This window comes from Phallusia mammillata, chromosome 2 (assembly GCF_965637545.1).
Source record: "Phallusia mammillata chromosome 2, kaPhaMamm4.hap1.1, whole genome shotgun sequence".
In the NCBI taxonomy this organism is placed as follows: Eukaryota; Metazoa; Chordata; class Ascidiacea; order Phlebobranchia; family Ascidiidae; genus Phallusia; species Phallusia mammillata.
Genome location: NC_137253.1, coordinates 30,162,640 through 30,183,820, shown reverse-complemented (window position 1 = coordinate 30,183,820; position 21,181 = coordinate 30,162,640). Strand labels below are relative to the sequence as shown.

The following is a 21,181-nucleotide window of genomic DNA, read 5'->3' as shown; positions in this document are numbered from 1 at the left end:
CCCCCAAAACGTATTTTTTTTAAACGGCTATACTTGCTAAAGTACTTCATTAAGGAGTTATATGCTTTGTTGTTTGGTGCAATATAAGGCATTTCAAAGAATTTTGTACCTTAAAAAAAGATTTACCCAGTTTCACCCCTTAAACCCCAAAATATTCGTTTCTGTCTAACCCTGGTTTGTTAAATGCGTTTGATCAAGAAAGAGTGTTTTAAATTTATTCAAATTTGCACAGATGTTAGTTATTGTTCCGAATTTAATCCTCCTGAAGTTTGACCCCAAATAACCCTGTGGTTCAACCACTGGCCCCCAAAACGCTAAAAATTAAAAACGGCTGTTTTGACCCAAGTACATAATCTGAGGGTTTCATGCTTTGTTGGTTAGTGCAATGTAAGCTATTCTAAAGAATTTTGTAACTTTTTATTGGATTCACCCATTTTTACCCTTTAAACCCCAACATAATAAGTTTTAGGCCAGAAATACAAGCCCTAATGTGATGAAATATTAAACAATTGTTTGCAGTAGGTTATTTGTTTAGTATTTTAAAAATTGCCTTAATCGGCCAAATAGTTACTTTTACAGCCCATAATATGTGTACACTGTCCGTCAGATAGAAGTCTCAACTCTCAAAGTAGTAATTCACTTGTTTACGATTAAGGAGTGTGAATGCAGCGGGATTGCGCAGCTTGACGTCAGGACGGGCGTTTTACCAGACAGTCGTGTTGGTGATTAGAAATCAGCTGTTTTTGCGCAGCTTTGCTATGTCGTTTTACTAAGTTATCAAGTACATATTTAGTTTTGGAAAATTGTGTTTAAAAACTGACCTTGAACGACAATATCAAGGTCAAAGCATGAGATTAAATTGAAAGTATTTTTCCTGTTCTTATTTACTGTTTTTTGTAATTATATGACAATAATGATGCAAAAAGAATACGGACAAAACTTTTAAAGTTGGGTTAAGGCTAAATGTGGTTATGTTTTTTATTAAGAATCTACAAATAACCAGGATGTTTGTTTACCATAAACCCACACAAACGCGCGTGTGGGGACCCATGGGTTTTTGCATGCAAAAACCATCATATGTGTAGATCAAATGATGTGTATAGTAAATTGGTAAATATCTAACGATGATTGTGCCCTATTTTTACTGTTACCAAATCGCATATGCATCTGTGGGGACCCATTAGATTATGCTTGCAGAAACAATTATGTTATAAAGTGCAGGAAAAAGATAGGGACCCAATGAAATGGAGGTGCCAAATATATATCCATTATAAATATAGTAAATGGTAAATGTGATACATCGTTAAATATGATGTAGTGTATATAAACTGGCAATATATAGGAAAACCACTATTCTATTTTTTGTGTGTGCTCAGATTAGCCTATTATTTGTCAAGAGATTTTTTGGGACTTTTAGGTTTAGTCTTGTTGGTTTTGGGGTAAGTTTGTTTTGCTTTCTTATACAATCCTTTTCTGACACCGAACTAGCCTATATAGGCTACTCTATATGACCAATGTCTTATCGATAGGTGCACTCATGGGAGCCGACAGGTAAAACCATAATCCACTGTCTGTAGCTTAGTTACACACTACACAACTTCGTATCGATGGAAATAATATGTTCTGGCACGAGCCATACAAAATCACATTAATGTAGATGTGTTCCTTCTTTCCTTATAAATTATTTTGAAAGAGCCACCGTATCTTTCTATATTATACAATGACAATATGTGTAAACCACACTTCTAGTTTTTGTTTTCCTATCCTCATGCATTCATAATTCAACTCTAATGCTTTTTGCAGGAAACTGTGCAGCTGACGAATACGAGTGTCAATCAGGAGACTGTATCCCTCTATCTAGACAATGTGACCGTTTTATTGATTGCGCTCACGGAGACGACGAAGACAACTGCACAAGTAAGTGACAGACTTTCTGGAAAGCTTGTTAGCTATGGATCGCCGTTTTTATGTGCAAAAAAACGTTCTTAGGCTACATAAGGTCGCCCTTTGTTAAACATGTCTTAGACTAGTTTCGATGTAGGTTTATCAGAACGAGAATATAATTGTAATTTCGATTAGGCTATATCAGAACGACGAAGTGATTATAGGCCCCCTTTCCTGAAGGGTACACATATTGTTTTTGTCCGTATTTTTTTGTCATTTTTTTTCTATAAAACGCGGGTTTGTTACACGCTTTCGGACAAAATAGAATGCTCCGAGTTTTCAAATTTACATAGCTCTTAGTTGCTGACCACAATTCTCAGACTCAAGTACACGATCTAGGAGTTTTATGCTTTGTTTGTTGGTGCAATGAAAGTCATTCCAAGATTTTTGTAACTTGTTTCGATTTAACCATTTTTACCTCTTAAAGCTCAATACATTGCGTTTTAGCTTTTCCAGTCTTTTCGGTCACAAAATACAAGCCCTGATGTGCTGAAATTTTAAACAATTGTTTCTAGTGGGTTACTCGTTTAATTTTTAAAATTTTGGCTGGTTTAACCAAACGGTTACCTTTACAGCTCATAATATGTGTACATCGGAAAGCCCAAGGGAGTAATTCTCTGGTTTACAACTGTGGCGATTTAATGTATAGCGGTAAATCGTTGCCTAATGAGTCCATGGGCTATTTTAATAGGCAGACTTTTTGATGATTAGACATCACAGCTATGTGGTTTTATTAAGTTATCGCGCATATTTTTGGTTATAGCGCTTAGAAGTGATTAAAACGGTACTTTGGTTTCGTACATGTCAAGCAAACGTTCTTGATTAACAAAAGTTAAAAAACTAGACGTTTTAAGACTTGGCCACTTCTTTCCTAAAACTTAAGTGCACAACGGCGTTGCGTTATTAGCCCGTGTTTGGCAAACAATATAAAACTGCACATTGTTCAAAAAGCACAGTTTCAGAAGGACTTCCTGTAAAGAATTGTTTATGGTCGTTTTAAAACAGAACTCAATCATGTTTTGTAGTTTGTTCAGGTATTGCAATGCTGTTTTATCGTTCCAAACCTTTTTGAACATGTTCAAAAATGTACAAGTTGTCTTTTGGTCTTTTGCAAGTTGAAACAAAAACCTTTGAGACTTTACACCCTATTTATTGTCATGGTCCGATCCATTTCCTGATCCGTCACGGTTCAGTGCTAAGGAAGAACCGCATGCTCGTTCTGCTTTAACTATGTCGGATCAAAACCGGAAAAGATTGTTTAGTTTGAGAACATTTAAAAGCTTTCGTTCTGTATTTAATTTGTATATTTCTAAATTTAATAAAAACAAACAAGAGACTTAAATAAGTTAAATGTGGCACGTTTAGTTATTTAGGGTTGGTTGTCTCTAAATGCCAAAACGTTATCAAAATTCTTTGCTTTCAGATACGGAGGGTTGCAGGTATCACCAATTTCAATGTTTTCCCTCAATGGAATGTAAGCTATATTATGCCAAATGTATACCAAACGTTTGCCCAGCTGGCGACGTGCAACCAATCTGTAATGGTAAGATGGTGATGCTCAAGGTGGCACATGATGTTGTGTTGGTATCCTCTGGACAAGGTTTAAGTTTTCGCCAAATAGAAGGACTCGTTTGTAATTTGTGTTTGCCAATGAACTATTTGCTTTGCTCTTAATACAATGATCATAATGGTTGACAAGATGCGTTCATCAACCGAACAAATTAAAGAAGTCTGCTTTAAATAGTTGCTTGGATGTAGTATTTAATTATTAAATAACGGAATGTATTTTATCTTTCGTCATACTGTCGTTATATTTAATACAACAGGGACAGTTTTCACATTTTTCCAAACCTTGTAGCACCATCTTTGTGCGAAGCAAGTGACAAAATTTACACTCAAAATCATCATAATAAACAAACATGTAGGCTCAAAGATATATATGCCGTCTTCAGAATCCATGTAGTTGTTCAATGAGTTTATAATAAAGAAGTCAGTCAGTATAAACGTTGCTGTTATCCAGGTCAATGTGGTGCTGATGAATTCACTTGCGAAAACGGAGCATGCATCCCTCAATATTACCGTTGTGATCGTTACCAGGATTGTCTAGGTGGGGAAGATGAATGGGATTGTGGCCAAAGTGATATTATAACAGGTGACTTTATAAATAAGCCGTTCAATTTGACTTGTAAAGTCGTTTGGCTACTTGCGATATGGTGGATTGCGCAAAGATCGTTAGAAAACCCACTTTAAGCGTACAAAGCCGTTTGTGTAACAAGCATTATGGTTGATTGAACGAAGCTCGTTAGGAAACCCACTTCAAGCGTGCTAAGTCGTTTATGTGCATTTAAGACTACGCGAAGCTCGTTTAAAAACCCACTTTAAACGCGACAAGTCTTGTCATAACAAGCGCAATGGCTGACTTTTTGATTACCTTTTTTTCATCACACAGATGCAAACAACTGCACCTTGCATGAAGTCCTGTGTGATGGGTATTGTGTCTCCATTGAAAACGCTTGTAGCGGAAACTGTTTGGCTGACTATACCAACAGATGTTTAGCAGGTAAAAGTCATATTCCGCTTAACCGCCTACTATTCCACTTTTTACTGTAAGTTGTAAAACAAAATTGTCTAAATTAGCTACAGAGGCTGTGTTACCATCCTATGTTACGTAAAATGACATTCAGAATTCTGGATTTTGTAACACAACTGACTTGCAAACAGATAAAGCTACTAACTTAAGAACTCACAATTTCCTGGTTTGCTAATTTTCCGGTAAGGGGCGCACGCAATATTTTAAACGCAATATGTGTAAAAATGCTGGCGGTTAGGGCTTTTAGGGTTGGTCTGGGGTAAATAAAAATAATAACAGTAAATTCAACCTAAAAAGCCAGTTCTTTAAGTTAAATTTAGTCCCCAACCCTATCCCAGTTTCACTGCTAATTAAAATAACTGCCATCCACCGTTTGTTACCAAATCATTTCAACGGTGAGTTCTTAAGTTAATACCTCTACCTTGCAAACATGGGACATTCTTTATGAGCAACAAAACAAAATACGATTGCGACGTAATAATATTACTGCGATCTCTTACTGCATATAGAAAACATCAGCCAGGTTGTTGTTGTTTTTTTGGTAAAAGTTGTCCATGCACTTTTGACATGAAATCTTGGATTTGAACAAAACTTTTACAGCTGGTAGATGTAGGCATGTAGATGTTCCATTTACTTCGTTAGCCACGAGGGACTTCACCGTCTTTAATTATGAAAAGCACCACAAACAAATAGTTCTTCTGCCTATATCTCTCTAGCGCTACCGTGTCGTGCTTTTGATCTCTAAAATAGAGCAGCGAGCGACACCTTCGGCGCTAAAGAGAGTTGATGTAGAGTGTGTGAAGGGTAGTGCCATTGCTTGCCTTTAGGCTTGTGCTGGCAAACACTCAGCGACTCTCGTTGATTACTCTTGCACTTGCCCTTTTTCTGGACTTTCTCTTGTCGAAGGGAATTCCCCTAAGTCGTTGCCAACCTTTGTCCTTTCTCCTCTGTCCTTTGACAAGACTTTAACCTTTTGGTGCTTTTCCGAGTGTTTTTCCCTAAACAGAAACCGGAAAAGAGTTAGTTTCTTTCTTTATCTTTGCGTAACTGTCCACATCCTTGACAGTTTCACCTCTGTTTCTCTCTCAGAGTGAGAACTTTCTCCCAACCATTCAGGATCAACTCATACGTGGAGGAGTATAGATTCTTGCACAGCCAGGTCATCTCTCATGAATTTTGATGACTTCATATGACTCTTCTTGCCTCTCCAGAACACCTCTCATGAATTTTGATGACTTCATATGACTGTTCTTGCACATTTAGGTCATCTCTCATGAACTTTGATGACTTCATATGACTCTTCTTGCACATCCAGGTCATTTATCATGAATTTTGATGACTTCATATGACTCTTCTTGCACATCCAGGTCATCTCTTATGCATTTTGATGACTTCATATGACTCTTCTTGCACATTTAGATCATCTCTCATGAATTTTGATGACTTCATATGACTCTTCTTGCACATTTAGGTCATCTCTCATGGATTTTGATGACTTCATATGACTCTTCTTGCACATCCAGGTCATCTCATATGAATTTTGATGACTTCTTATGACTCTTCTTACACATCCAAGTCATCTCTCATGAATTTTGATGACCTGATATGACTCTTCTTGCACATCCAGGTCAACTCTCATGAATTTTGATGACTTTATATGATTCTTTTTGCACATCCAGGTCATCTCATATGAATTTTGATGACTTCATATGACTCTTCTTACACATCCAAGTCATCTCTCATGAATTTTGATGACCTGATATGACTCTTCTTGCACATCCAGGTCAACTCTCATGAATTTTGATGACTTTATATGAATCTTTTTGCACATCCAGGTCATCTCTTATGAATTTTGATGACTTCATATGACTCTTCTTGCACTTTTAGGACATCTTTTATGAATTTTGATGACTTCATATGACTCTTCTTGCACATCCAGGTCATCTCTGATGAATTTTGATGACTTCATATGACTCTTCTTGCGCATAAAAGCCTGGGATGTACGTTTACCAACTTTGAACAACAATATGCCTACCTCACTGTACAAAAGCCTTCAAATGGTAGGACTTTTGTACAAAAGATTACAACGCTTTTACACGAAATTCTCCAAAAAGAATTTCCATCCCCTTTTGACCCCAATTTTTATTTAACTTTACTAAACCATTACGATTCGAAAACTCACCTGTTATTAATCAAATCGTCATCCATTTGGCGGGTAAAAATAATTAAGGAAAAACAAAAATCAGATTTCCGAAATAAGTACTTGGTATAAATCCAGACGTCTTTACAAAAGAAAATCGCAGCTAAGATTTTGGTATCGCTGACTAACGATCAACGGATCTTTTTACCACGATACGAAGATACAATTTTCGAAACTAAATTCGCAATTGATGCCGATAAACTACAATCCCAAAGCACTGCCACGTAGAGTAAACTTTCTACGGCTTTTACGTTCGTGTTGATCGTTTTATTTTCACAGAACGTTATAAACGTTGTACCTGCCAGCCGTAACATCTAATTGTTTTTTTTTACGACGTCATATCGCTTTGTCTTAAAGCGTGAAGTTAACTGAAACTGCGTTTTATTAACACTGCCTTTTTGTATGCAATGTCTCTCGCCTCCCTGTTGGCTGATCCAGAAAGTGACACTGATTTATTGAATAACATACGCTGTTCAAGCCAAGCCTTTCTGTACACACTAATTTAAACGTTAGTACCAGGGAGTCGAACCGCTTGTCATATGGGTTCAGGTTCTGTTCCGGTTCACTTGGTTTTGTTTTTAAGGGTTCGGGTTCGGTTCCGGTTTTTTAAAATGAATATTTTCGGGTTCGGGTTTTGTTCCGGTTCGGGCAAATTATCCGGTCCGAACCGGTTTGCGGTTTTTAAACCAGTTCATTTTTTTCATTTTAATTACATTTTATCCATCATCTACCTGGCCTTACAAAACTTCAAAAGAATTTTGCCCGTGCACTGTCATTTTTGACACGCCCTATAAGTGTTATCTTTTGTGCGTTTTTTTGAAAAAAATGCGCAAAATATAAAACAGACTGCATTTTTCACTGGTTCGGTTCCGGTTCGGGTTCAACGCCAAACAAAATATGGGGTTCAACTCCGGTTCCGGTTTTTAGAAAATCATAATTAGCGGTTCGGGTTCGGTTCGGGTTTAATGAAATTAACCGCTCAAACCGGTTTGCGGGTTTGAGTTCAGTTCCGGTTCGACTCACTGGTTAGTACTAAGTTTTTAATCCGGTCAATTTGATAAACTCTTTTACGTGAATATTTGACCCCACATTTTTATGTTCCTGTCATTTTGTCCTTAACCTTTTTTTTCAATTGAGACGACATGATAATTTGTTTTATCGGTCTTTCGTCACATGTTGAGGTGGGGAGGGGCCTCTACAAAAGATAAAAAACAAAAAAAGTACGGTTGCTTGTAACTTCACAAGAATCAACTGTTGTTGCTAAACACACCTCCAGTGGTCATAATTTTTAACGTTGGCCGATTGGGTAAAGCTACTAACACATGAACTCACAGACAGTCGTGCTAATTTCCAAAAGGTGGCGCAACGGAGCATAGGCTTTTACCATGGCAATAATTTTTGACTCATCTCATTTTTCAAATTTTGAAAATGAAAACTACCTCATAGAAAACATAAAATTGATAAAGCAACTATTGCTTTCTCAATTCAAAACAAAATGTAATGATAAGTAAACTACCAAACAAAGTCAGGACGTTTTAGATAAACTGATTTAAAGCATAAATATGCCCCAATGACTTTTTTGGAGCTAATATCAAGTTTATTAATTTAAAAGAAGAACATATGAAAACAGCAGGAAAAAGAAATGCAAGGCGCCCAAATCAGAGCCCGCATTAAACAAACAACCTGATAAAACATATTTTAGAGTCGAAAATGTTAAGCAAGAATCAGCAAGCATAAGTACACTAAATATTAATGATCACATAGAAACATACCAAACGATTTTAGCGCTGTTTGTTTTTAGATACTGACGATGCCTATTACTTAGGTGAAATATATATGTCTAAATAAAAAGGTGGACGACTTGAGACTTGTCAAAGTTTTCAGTCTGTTATTATATGCGACTGTTGTCTCCATCTGTCGTACTGCGTTTCTGGTGACTCGTGATTTGTAATATACTACACACAGTGTCATATAGAATGATTATTGTTTTTGGAATTTTTTATTGCCCTGTTTAAACTAATACAGCCAAAACTTATTACGGTTATCTTATAAATGCCTTTCTGCCATACGGTTTTCTAAGTTTACAACTTTGCCTGTGTGTCTGGACACACGAGTTTCCACTGCAGAAGCAAACCAAAGTTAGAAAAACGATTGCTAATATGGGATCCATAATAAAACAAGTAGGGAAATATCTCAACAGGTTTTAAAAATTGCTATAGTGTACGTGAAATTTCAAAATGTGCTAAGCAACCGTTTTAGCTTACATTCCATTACCACTATAGAAGACTGTTTGCCTGGCGAGCATCGGTGTCGATCCGGTTACTGTCTTCCGGGAAAGTATGTCTGCGACGGATATCATGACTGTTTTGACTTTGACGATGACGAAGCCAACTGTACAGGTCAAGTTCAAGGTTTGTTTTCATACATAGTGTTGGATTTAGTTTTGATTTTAACTCCACAAGTGCAGTTTTTACGAATTGAAATATTTATCATCACAAGAAAGTACAGTAACCACTTTTTATGCTAGGACTAGACCTTACGATTAAACCTTACGATTGCAAGGTGATTGAAGTAACAACTGATCCAGCTTGTAGGTTGAGCTGGGATTACAACCTCAAACTTTGCGATTGTGAGGTGCATGCAGTAACCACTGGTCCAGTTTGTAGATTAATTTAATGTGGCATATTAAAGGGTCTTCGAATAAATCCCACATGTTGTTGCTTGATTTTGTTCCTTCTTGTAGGAAATTGCGGACCTGACGAATATACATGTCAATCTGGAGCATGTATTCCTCAATTTAGGATTTGTGACCGAAGAGTGGATTGTGCCGATGGCGAAGATGAAGTTGATTGCCCAAGAAGTACTTACATATTAGTATAATTTACTTAATTGACCGTTTCGGGGTAATTTTTACTTCCAGATTCTGAGGGATGCAGATACGGCGAATTCCAATGTAAACCTTCGATGCAATGCCTGCCTATTTGGAGCTTGTGTCCGCCATCTTGTCCAGAGGGAGATGAGCAGCCTGTCTGTGATGGTAAGAGTGTGCTGGCATCTTTTGGACAACTTTTTTGGTTATCGTCAAAGAGAAGGACTCGTTTGTAAATTTTGTCTACAAATCAAATAATGACTTTGCTCGTAATGGTTGACAAGTTGCTACCATCAACTGAGCTCGCAAACTAATTGAACAATTCCTAACGGTATCGTCTTATTTTTACGAGGTCTGCTTTAAATAGTTGCATGGATGTATTTGTAGGGTATTAACGGAATGTATTTTATTTTTCGTCATACTGTCGTTATATTTAATATAACAGAGACAGTTTTCAAATTTTTTAACACTCTTTGTGTAAAGCAAGTGGCAAAATTTACATCCAAAATCATCATAGTAAATAAACATGTAGGCTCAAAGATGTAGATGGTGTCTTCAGAATACATGTAATTGTCCAATGAGTTTACAATTAAGAAGCCAGTCAGTATAAACAATACTGTCCAGGTCAATGCGATTCCGATGAATTTCGTTGCGATGGCGGAGCCTGCATCCCTCAATATTACCGTTGTGATCGTTTAGCGGATTGTCCAGGTGGGGAAGATGAAAAGGATTGTGGCGAAAGTGATTTTATAACAGGTCAGTTTTTAAATAGGCCGTTCAATGTTACTTGCAACGCCGTTTGGCTACATGCGGTACGTAGAATGCGTAAAGCTGGTTAAAAAACCCGATTTGGGTGTACAAAGTCGTTGTAACAAGCGCTATGGTTGCGCAAAACTCGTTAGGAAACGTAATTACTTTAAGCGTGCTGAGTCGTGTACATAACAAGAGTGATGATTCACTGCGCAAAGCTCGTTAGGAAATCCACTTCAAGCGTGCTGAGTCGTCTACATAACAAGCGCAATGATTGACTTTTCGATTACCTTTTTTTCTTCACTTTGCAGATGCAAACAACTGCACCTTGCATCAAGTCTGGTGTGATGATGGTGGTTGTACCCCCATTGATAGAGCTTGTAACGGATTCTGCTTTGATGACTATATCAACACATGTGTAGCAGGTAAAAAATAATATATCACTTAAACGCCTAATATTCCACTTTCTGCTGAGGGTCATAAAACAAAATTGTTTAAATTAGCTACAGAGGATCCGTGTCACCTTCTTATTTCACTTGAAATGACATTCAGAATTCTGGATTTTGTAAAACAACTGACTTGCAAACAGATAAAGCTACTAACGTAAGAACTCAGAGTTGCCTGGTTTACTGTTTTCCGGTAAGGGGCGCACGCATTATTTCAAAACGCTATTTTTGTGAAAAATACTAACGGTTAGAGCTATTAATGCGTTAGTCTAAGGTTTTATAATAATATTAACAATAAATTGAACTCATAAAGCCAGTTTTTTATGTTAAATTTAGTCCCCAACCTTATTTCAGTTTCACTGTTAATTTAAATATCTGCGCTGTTTACGCCATTTACCGGTTTTCAACAAAAACATTTATAACTGTGAGTCCATACGTTAATAGCTCTACCTTGCAAACACGCGACATCCTTGATGGGCAACAAAAAATGCGATTGTGACGTAATTACTGCATATAGAAAACACAAGGCAGGCTGTTTTTCTTCGGTGAAGTTTTTCCATGCACTTTTTGTTTAAAAGGTATAAAAATTCTTCTCTCTGCAACAACTGAAGCAGGTCCTGGCGTGCTCGCCAATTTTTTAACACGCCTTTTCAGTTTGATATAGACCTGCACTTGTCAGTTATTGCAATCTTTGTTGACAATATAAAAACCGGCAAGTTCCAAGCACGACTCACGTGCATTCACCTGCCACGTCGTGTATCGCGTTACAGGATGGACACTGGGGGCGCCACAGATCATGCTTGACGCAATAATTGTGTCACATTTAATCAGTTTGGTTGTAGAACCACATCAGTTACTCTACTGGCCCCCTGAAACGGACGAACTTTCAAACAATTTCCGCATATTGAATAAAATTGTACAGCTCATAAAATACACTGTTTTAAGGTGTCGATGAATATGTTTTACTGTGTAGCCCCACTATTTACTCCATTAACTCGCCAAATGGGTGAAATATGTAAACAAGATCGAATTGAATAAAATTTTGTTAGTAAGATGTGATTTCGAGGTGTCAATAGTTACATCTTGCACTGTAGCCCAACCAGTTACCCCACTAGCCCTAAAAAATGGGCGAATATTTTAAGCAATTTCCGAATACGATGAAATTTGGACAGTTTGCAGAATATGCCATTTGAGTTGTTAATTGTTAAGTTTCACCATGTAGCCCCACTACTTACCCCACTATTGTGAGTAAACTATACAAACAATGGCCGAATTAAATGCGATTTTGATAGATATGCCTCATATAGCATGATTATTTATGCATTTATTCATCGTCTTGTTTAAACTAGTACCACCAAAACTTATTAAGGTTATCTTATAAAGGTCTTATTTACAACTTTTATTTACAACGAGATTCCAACGCGGAAGCAAACTAAACTTAGAAAACGATTGCTATTATGGGATCCATAATAAAACAAGTGTAGGGAATATATCTACATGTTTTAAAATTGCCATAGTGTACGTGCCATTTCAAAATGTGCTAAACCGCCGTTCTAGCTTACGTTCCATTACTATTATAGAAGAGTGTTTGCCTGGCGAGCATCGGTGCCGATCCGGTTTCTGTCTTCCGGGAAAGTATGTCTGCGACGGATTTCATGACTGTTTTGACTTTGACGATGACGAAGCCAACTGTACAGGCCAAGTTCAAGGTTTGTTTTTATGCAAAGTGTAGGATTTTGTTTTGGTTTTAACTCCACAACCGCAGTTTTTCCGATTTGAAATATTTATGATCACAAGAAGGGGATTGCAGTAACCACTGGTCCATCTTGTAGGTTGAGCTGATATTAGAACCATCAGTCTTACAACTACAAGGCGAATACACTACAACCTCTTGAGAGCCGTAGAATAGTTATAAGCTCTCATGTTTGCTAGGCTGACTCCATTGGAATTTAGTATTTTTTGAAAGATTAAAACAAGTGATTGTGTTGGGATTTGAACCAGCGTCGTTGCGAAAACAAATCGATTCGTTTAATACAGTTGTGATTTCCATAAGCATAAGTTCCAAGAGAAAATGCAACTAAACTGTATTTGTTGACAGAACCCGTACGAACCTGTCCTTATCATACATACCAATGCCTTGGCGGTGGTTGTCTCAGTCTAAATTATGTATGCGACGGTTTTTCGCATTGTTCTATGGGCGATGACGAAATTAATTGTGACGGTTAGTAATACATATTTACTGTTGATAAGATTTTATGAAAAAGTATCGGATTTTGTTTGATGTTTTTGTTCAATTTATCTTTCACTTGTTGTGTGGCATAACAGTGTTGGTATTGTGATCTAAATCAGAGGTCAACAGTTTTTTTTTAACAGCAAGCCTGTTAATAGAAAATACTGAACAAGCGTTTCGTCCACCAGGTTGCATATTTAACAGATTTGTCGTTCAACTGGTGTAATGCTAAACAAAATACTAGTTGTTTTTCTCGCTTGTTGCTCGCAATACATCATGTATTGCTCTGATGAAGCCCTACCGTTCTGGTGGGAGAAACGTTAGCAAAAATACAAGTTCTTGATAAAAACAACTAGTCATTTGTTTAGCATTACACCAGTTGAACGACCAATTTGTTAAATAAGCAAGCCCGTTGTCCTTGCAAGTGACACGCGAGACCCACATATCTTACAAGCCCTAACGTTCTAAAACTGTGCTCCGGGTAATTCGAGTCAGATAGTGCTACTGTTAAACTGTAATATTATGTAGCACATTATAGAGTCTTCTCTACTGACAAGATTCATTTATTCCATCACATTAAACAAAACAAAGGCGTTTCAATAGCGAAGGCTTTGGTACATTTGATCCGTTTATGATGTAAGAAACATGCTTTAGATACTTTTATGCGTTTTGCCAACTATAGAGGGATATAATCCACATGCTTAAATACTCTCGTAGGAAGTGATTACTTTGAGCTATTTTATGACTTATATATTTAAATCAAGATAAACCCTGATCTAAATTAATCGTTGGCAGACTTGTGTTGCTTACTAGCCACTACATGTGCGTGATTACACTCAACAATTTTTCCACCAGGAAACACAAAGTCCCACTAATTAAACTTCGTTCTTTCTTGCAGGAAATTGCGGACCTGGCGAATATACATGTCAATCTGGAGCATGTATTCCTCAATTTAGGGTTTGTGACCAAAGAGTGGATTGTGCCGATGGCTATGATGAAGTTGATTGCCCAAGAAGTACTGACAGATTTGTATAATTTACTCAATCGACCGGTTTGGGCTTGTTCCAGCGTTTTGGTCCTAAAATATACATAAGTTTATCGGGCCATTTCGACTGGTCCCCCAACATTTTTACCTAGTGGTATTTACCCACAATACGCCAACCTCACTTTCTAGTGAGCCCCAGTCACATAACGCCCGTAACAAGCGCAGTCCTAACGGAATTTATAATGTTCCAAAATTTCGAACAATGGTAAGCAAAGCATCTTTTCGATGAAACTGTTCGCGACAGTGGCGGTTCAATGCTGAGCTTTTGTTCCGCAGTCTTAACTATTTCAGTGCCACGTTGAGTCGTTATCATGTATAAAAGTTTAGTAGCGTTTCCAATGATGAAAAGCTTCATTTGTCACTTCCAGATTCTGAGGGATGCAGATACAACGAATTCCAATGCAAACCTTCGATGCAATGCCTACCTCTTTGGAGCTTGTGCCCGGCATCTTGTCCAGAGCTTGACGAGCAGCCCTCATGTGATGGTAGGGTTTATTTTAATCGTAGTCCGCTAGATGGCGATGTAGGCTTGCTGGCCTCAGTAAAATGTTTAAAGATGGCCATTAAGCCCAATTTTTTTTAACTCAAAAGTTTTTTTTAAATTAACGGGATATACGTACAGCGCGTTCACCCTCTATCTCATAGGCGCCGAGTAGGCGGTGGCGGGGTGGCGGGGTGGCGGGGTGGCGGGGTGGCGGGGTGGCGGGGTGGCGGGGTGGCGGGGTGGCGGGGTGGCGGGGTGGCGGGGTGGCGGGGTGGCGGGGTGGCGCCGCCACTTTGGGTTTGTAAAGCACGGTGGCGGCCACCGTGGATATTTTTGATTGTTGTTGCGGTTTGGCACAAAATATCGTCAAAACTAAAAATCAGGAGCGATTTAGCTTTTAAATGAATGTGCTAGCGAAAAAGCAAAGAAACGTGGCTCAAAACTGCAACCTGTTTTGGTCAGTGCCTTTTTTATGACGTCAAACACAAAATTGCTGCCAGTAAATGTTTTGCTATTATTGTGTACAATTCAATTGTGATGTAATAAATGGTTATTTTAGGTGATACAAAGCAACAACAACGTGACTGAACATTTTTAAATATTGCCAAAACAATTTTAAACGGTACAACAGTGTGTTCTAAAATAAATAGCATTATTTTTTTTAAATGACGAACAGTCTATTTGAAGTTTTGTGGCTTTGAGTTTGAGCCCTTGCGGTTTCACGCATTTATGACGTCACATAAAATGACGTCATACTTTACGTCCGCCACCTTGCATTTTTGCCTATGCTCTATCTGTCAATTGTGCACTCTAATTTGTTGCGCTTTATAACGTCTTAACGTTGCTCAGCTATTTCTTGCTTGTTGAATACCACGATTTGTTTTACTGGACGAAAGAAACTCAACTTAACTCAATAAAAGAGCTTGTAATACAGGTCAATGCGGCCCTGAGCAGTTTCGGTGCGAAAATGGCGACTGTATTCCTCAGTATCTTCAGTGCGATGGAGTGAGACATTGCCCACAAGGGCACGATGAAAATGGATGTAGTGAAATCGAGCTGGGTTAGTTCTTGATCCTCTTACAAACAATGTTTATTTTATTCTTTTAAAACTTACCAGGAAAGCCGTGTATGTATAGAGAGATTGTTTGACACCCGCCTAAAGAATAACAAGCACTATGGTTGGCTGCATGAAGCCTAATTGAGAACCCGCCAACAGAGTGCCAATTCGTGCATGTAACAAGCGCTATTGGTTATTGCCTCGATTTGTTAGGAAGCCCACTTTAAATATGTAAATTTGAGTAGTGTAGAGGGCTGGACGAAGGTCGTTTAGAAACCCGATTTAAGCATGCATAAACTAGCACGGACTTTTCCAAAATGGACTGCATTTGAAAGCTAATTCATAATGGCTTCTAATTGCGTCATCAAATTGTTAAAATTTGTATTAAAAAATATGACACTACGGACAAAATATAAAAACAAAAAATGTAACGCTATGCGTGGAATGTATTAAGCGCTATGGTCGACTGAACGATAAAAACAGTAACTTTGTTGTTTCTCTCGTAGATGTGGACAACTGCCCCGTTCATCAATTTAACTGTACTGGATCGTGTTATTATATGAAGGACGCTTGTAGCAATTCCATATGCATTGACGACTTCGAAGCTGAATGCACCGGTAAGGAGAAACAGTTAATCAGGATTTTCAGCAACCGGATTGTCTAAATACCCGATTGTGATTAATTTTGTTGACCTTTTGGGTATCGTTGCTTTGCAATAGTTCAATTTTGGAAAACGTTGTTTACAGTTACGAATGATTTGTATACTGCGTTTTCACATAATGATTGTCGCAATTGCCAACCTGCACAAACGCTTTATGGCTGATCTTTGTCATGAACTTGTCAGTAGATTTGTTATGAGGTTTAAATATGTTATTTATTTAACAGAAAATCGATGTTGCGATTGCCAAACTAAACTGTTTCTGATGCCAAACTGCTTCCAACAAGGGAAATATATCATATTGATTTTGTCGCAATTTTTTTCACAGGAGAATGCGGACCTGGCTTCCATCAATGCCGGTCTGGTTACTGTCTTCCACAACATTATGTCTGCGATGGACATCACGATTGTTTTGACTTTGACGATGACGAAGCCAACTGTACAAGCCAAGTTCAAGATGCTCCAGGTTCGATTTTAGGATATGCATCAGCTAAAAAGCATAGATGGGATTCGAACCACCAACCTAACCAAGTGTTCCAGTGTGAACTTTGTGAACGTCTTTTTTCGTTTTTCAGAGATTACAACCAACTGCACATCAGCCGGAGTTTCTGCGAGGTTGGTTTTGCTCGAACATTACAAAATGATGCTCTTAACATTACAAAATGATGCTCTTAACTGTCAGTTGTCTTTTGCTGTCCATAATCTGAACAAAATGTGTCACTTTGCTCAAAGTTGAATAAAGTGCAAATAATATTCCCTTCTATGATTATTATTTTATTACTTTTTCTGTGATTTGTTTTCAACCTGAAGTTGTTTCCGCAGCATTAAAGGAAGTTCCATCCGATCTTTGCTCCCCGGAGCTGGCGATCTTCTTGAATTGATCGGTGACGATTCGTTGCCACTGGTCGGATGTGTTGCAGTAAAGGACAACGACACTGACAAATATAACATGCTTTTCCCTCCTGGAATTGAACAATGTTCCGCAAATTTAAACGTAAGATCCAAACTACTGCGGATTGAAGTGTTTTGGTAACCTTAGTGAAGAGCTGCTACTTTGTGTGGCTTTTGCAATGCAGTTTTAATATTGGTTGTGTTGAGTACGCCGTCAAGATTCCTATATCACGTTTACGCATTGTGTTGTTTCATTGCAGGAAAGCGAAATAGAAATTGTGGTTACATACAAGGTCTCGCTTGGTGTCGCAGCTGGCTTGTCGCCACACATAATAACTCGCAATGGGGAATCGGCAGTCGTGGTGTTTCAATGCGCTTACAACCGTTCAGGGATAGCTACTATGAATCAACCTCTGCTGGCGATGATCAGGTTCGAAATCTATATGCCTATTTTTGATAGCAAATCTTAATCTATTTTAATAATAGGCACAGTTGGTTTACAATCTTAGTTATCCAGGTAACTCATAGTTGACGATTGTGATTTGTGCATGAGTGTCTATTCAAGGTAAGTAAGAATCAACACCTCAGGGCAAATGCCAGTCATTAATATGTGCATGCTGATAATTCAATAGTAATATCGAAGGCAATAAAATAGGTTTCTGGCTCGGTACAAGGGCTGCGAAATTGGCTGTCGTGCTGTGCAATATGTTAACGTATAAAACTTCTTCTGCAGTCACGTTGAGGTGGATTTGGGCAAAACATCATCATCATTTACCATGGAAATGGCTCGTTACACATCGGACAGTTTTACTAATATTGAAACTGAACAAACGATAACAATTGGATCCCCTGTTTACATTGGTGTTAACATCGATGTGGAAGCTGACGCCAACTTGCATTTGCAGGTATAGTTTCCAAAAAACACATTTTAATACTCACTCTTGTTTTACTCGTTCAAATGTTTAGGGGTCGGATTGTTTTCTCACGCCCAATGAAAACGACCTTGAGACCGTTTATCCTGTTATCATCGGAGGGTAAGCCCTTGTAATTCAGGGTAAGGAAAGTTTAACTTTAAACTATTTCTTTTTTTCAGTTGTGCCACACCTGATCCTCTTGATGCGGGTGGGAATGTCATCTACAACGTGACCAACTTTCACCAGTTTGACTTTTCGTTCCTGGGGTTCACCTGGACTGGTGTTCAAGATGCAAACCAGGAGATATGGGTTACATGCGAAATGAACATTTGCGAAAGAACGGAAAACAACGACTGCAAAATAGTATGATGTTTAATTTATTCCTGATCCATATGTAAATCAACACAGAACAAATGGTACCATATGGACCAAACGTATAATTAAATATCATTGTTAAATGCCTATTTCGTTGCCTATTTTTTATCTTTTACAATAAATCTTTATTTAGGACTGCCTGGAACCAATACAACCTCCTCTGATCGGTCCAATGAAAAGATCAATCATGGACGAAACTAATGATGCAACAAGGAAAATTTCTATTGGACCATTTGTCCTTGCACCTGAACTTGTCAATGATGAACAACTTGCTTGCAACAAGGTAAGACTTGTATTGTCACTTTATGTGTAATTACTAGGGATGGGCCGAGCCGAGCCAGAACCCGAGTAGTTGATACCGAGCATCGCTGTTTTCGTTGCTAAGTCGAGCAGTTGCACAAAGTTACCTTAGCATTGAATATGAATATTTATGCTCTGCTAAAATACGAAACTATGTAGTGTTCGAAAGAGTACCTAACAACACAAATGACCGTTGTTTTAAATGCGTTTGATTGTGGAAAAAGGCGTAAGCTACTTCTGGGGCCTGTATATAGCTTAATACACCGCTGGTGCCGTAAGAGACATACAAAAGTTTCAAAACTAGCATGGAATTGAGAATGTTTGTGACGTCACATTGGACCGAGCTTTTTCGGACGAGCATCAAGCATTAACGTGAGATACTCGGTGTTCAACTAAACAGAACGTTTGCAGTTTTGGCCCATCCCTAGTAACTACATTGGTTATAACTTACTTAAACTGTTTTGCAGAACGAATTGGGATGCTCTCACATGTGTGGTGTCGACACGACAGGTGATGCTTACTGTATTTGCCCTGGAGGATATTTTCTGATGAAAGATGGCAAGACTTGCCTTGGTAAGAAACATATTAAGTTTGCTCATGATTATATGTGAGGCCTCTTAAACTTTATTTGTGTCGAAAACATGGGGAGGTTTTCAAAATAAGTGTAGCTTAGAGCGATCAAACACAAACCGGCCCGTCACGTGGTCCAGTCGGCACTACCACGTACACTTGTGTGCCACTTAACCAAATAAAGTTTTCAGCACATATTGATTTATTATAGTCCGCAAAGTGAGCCTTGAAAACATGAATGAACTGATATCTAAAACTTATCACTTACACCTATTTGTTAGAGGCCAACAGAGGTATTGAGACTCTGATGGAGGTCTCCCTCTTCTCGAGTCTTTGCCTGATGATGTTAATCATTATTATCCTGCCCGTTATCATGGTGATAAAGAAGAAGAAGGGTGTGAAAAAGATAGAGATGTAGAATGAGGAGTTGGAAGAATGAAAATGTGATGATTAAACAAAAGACTTTAAAGACAAACTGATCATTATAGTCTATATCAGGGGCGGGCAACATAAGGCCCGCGGGCCGGATCCGGCCCGCGACGGGGTTTTGACCGGCCCGCAGACAGTTTCCGGGTCATACATGGTAATGTGGCCCGCGGCCACAGTCTGCCGCAATCCCCCACTACTTGCATACTACGTCAAATTACAGTAACGCTTCCCAATAGCAAAAAACTTTCCCGCCGTTACTATCTAAGCAAAAAAAACTATGTCTGTGGTGTATGCATTAAATTGATGTATGCACTATGTATGGTGACCGGCTATACCTTTTTAATATAACGGTAACGAGCTTTCCCTCAAACTTGTTTCACTTTTACACTTTCTATAGGTCTGCTAGCGCTTCAAAAACTGCGAAGTTTTTGTATCATCCTTAAATTTGATAAATCTAGTGTAAGTTATTAATGTGGAATGTATAGGTTTCTCTTTTGCCGAGTAATGCCCCATTACTTTTAATCAAAATAACAAAAATAGCTATCGTTTGCGCATAATCGTATGATGTTATCTTGTCTATGACGTCACAAACTTTGCTTGGATGCGTTAGAATTGCGTGAAATTGACCCTCAGTGTTGTTGTAGCAATTACATTGGGTTTTAACTGTTAACATAAGCATTCGTTGGTGCTAGGTAAATCTAATTGCACGCAAATGCTCAAGAGTCAAGAACTTTAAAAAAAAGATATAATGGGGGGCGATATTGAGTCAGTGCCCTAGCAAGGGGGCGATTTCGCTAAAATGGTTGAAGACCACTGGTTTAGGTGGTCAAAAATCCGTTTTAAATCACTGGATAAATACGCGATTAATGTATCGATTCGGGAATCCGGCCCGCCAAGTACTTTATTTTCCCATATCAGGCCCGCCGACTGGAGAAGTTGCCCGCCCCTGGTCTATATGTACACAGATTTCATTTTATTTTGTGTGGTTGTTTTAATACAAAATTAACCCACCTATATTCTCGTTTCGTGTGGTTATTATGGACACATATTAATTTTACTCGAATTGTTTTTACATTTTTTTCTTCTTTTTATACATCCCTAAGTTTGTCCGACTTGATTTGCCACCAAATGTTTGGTGGATATGGACGAAACTTACACAAATGGTAGATATAGTAATGTAGATGTGCATCCCACTTTGTTTGTGTTGACAGCCCCAGTATTTACCCCGCTAAGCCCTTACCAGAGTGATATTTTAGTGTTGTAAAGGCTGAAATGTAGACAGCTTATACAGTATGCCATTGATAGGTGTTAGGGCAGTGGTTCTTAACCTGGGGTTCGCGGACCCCCAAGAGGTCCGTCATATGGTTTTAGGGGGTCCACGGAGGGAAATATGTTAAGTATCATTAACCAACATAAAAATATTTTTCAA

General features: G+C 38.3%; 1 protein-coding gene across 2 annotated transcripts; it reads left to right on the top strand.

Annotated features, from left to right (window-relative positions):
- The first annotated feature begins 1,788 nt into the window (after window positions 1-1,788).
- On the top strand, window positions 1,789-20,280 carry LOC145213365 (uncharacterized). Of its 2 annotated transcripts, XM_080081613.1 has the most exons (25): window positions 1,789-1,917; window positions 3,368-3,487; window positions 3,965-4,096; window positions 4,394-4,504; window positions 9,017-9,145; window positions 9,478-9,594; window positions 9,655-9,771; window positions 10,228-10,359; window positions 10,665-10,778; window positions 12,380-12,508; window positions 12,898-13,020; window positions 13,928-14,044; window positions 14,443-14,559; window positions 15,493-15,618; window positions 16,122-16,232; window positions 16,602-16,739; window positions 16,849-16,888; window positions 17,096-17,267; window positions 17,425-17,594; window positions 17,898-18,069; window positions 18,131-18,198; window positions 18,258-18,441; window positions 18,587-18,736; window positions 19,221-19,326; window positions 19,605-20,280. In XM_080081613.1, exons 1-25 carry the CDS (start codon window positions 1,791-1,793, stop codon window positions 19,739-19,741), a joined length of 3,159 nt encoding a protein of 1,052 aa, XP_079937739.1. In that variant the 5' UTR covers window positions 1,789-1,790; the 3' UTR covers window positions 19,742-20,280. The 2 variants fall into 2 exon arrangements, with proteins under 2 accessions (XP_079937739.1, XP_079937740.1); XM_080081614.1 differs by lacking the exons at window positions 9,478-9,594; window positions 9,655-9,771; window positions 10,228-10,359; window positions 10,665-10,778; window positions 12,380-12,508.
- Window positions 20,281-21,181: the final 901 nt, after the last annotated feature.

Excerpts from the sequence above, each read along its gene's own strand:
- LOC145213365 (XM_080081613.1), top strand. The coding sequence starts at position 1,791 with ATGCTTTTTGCAGGAAACTGTGCAGCTGACGAATACGAGTGTCAATCA. Across the intron at positions 14,560-15,492 it reads CGAGCAGCCCTCATGTGATG|GTCAATGCGGCCCTGAGCAG; the intron begins GTAGGGTTTATT and ends CTTGTAATACAG. Across the intron at positions 15,619-16,121 it reads ATGTAGTGAAATCGAGCTGG|ATGTGGACAACTGCCCCGTT; the intron begins GTTAGTTCTTGA and ends TTTCTCTCGTAG.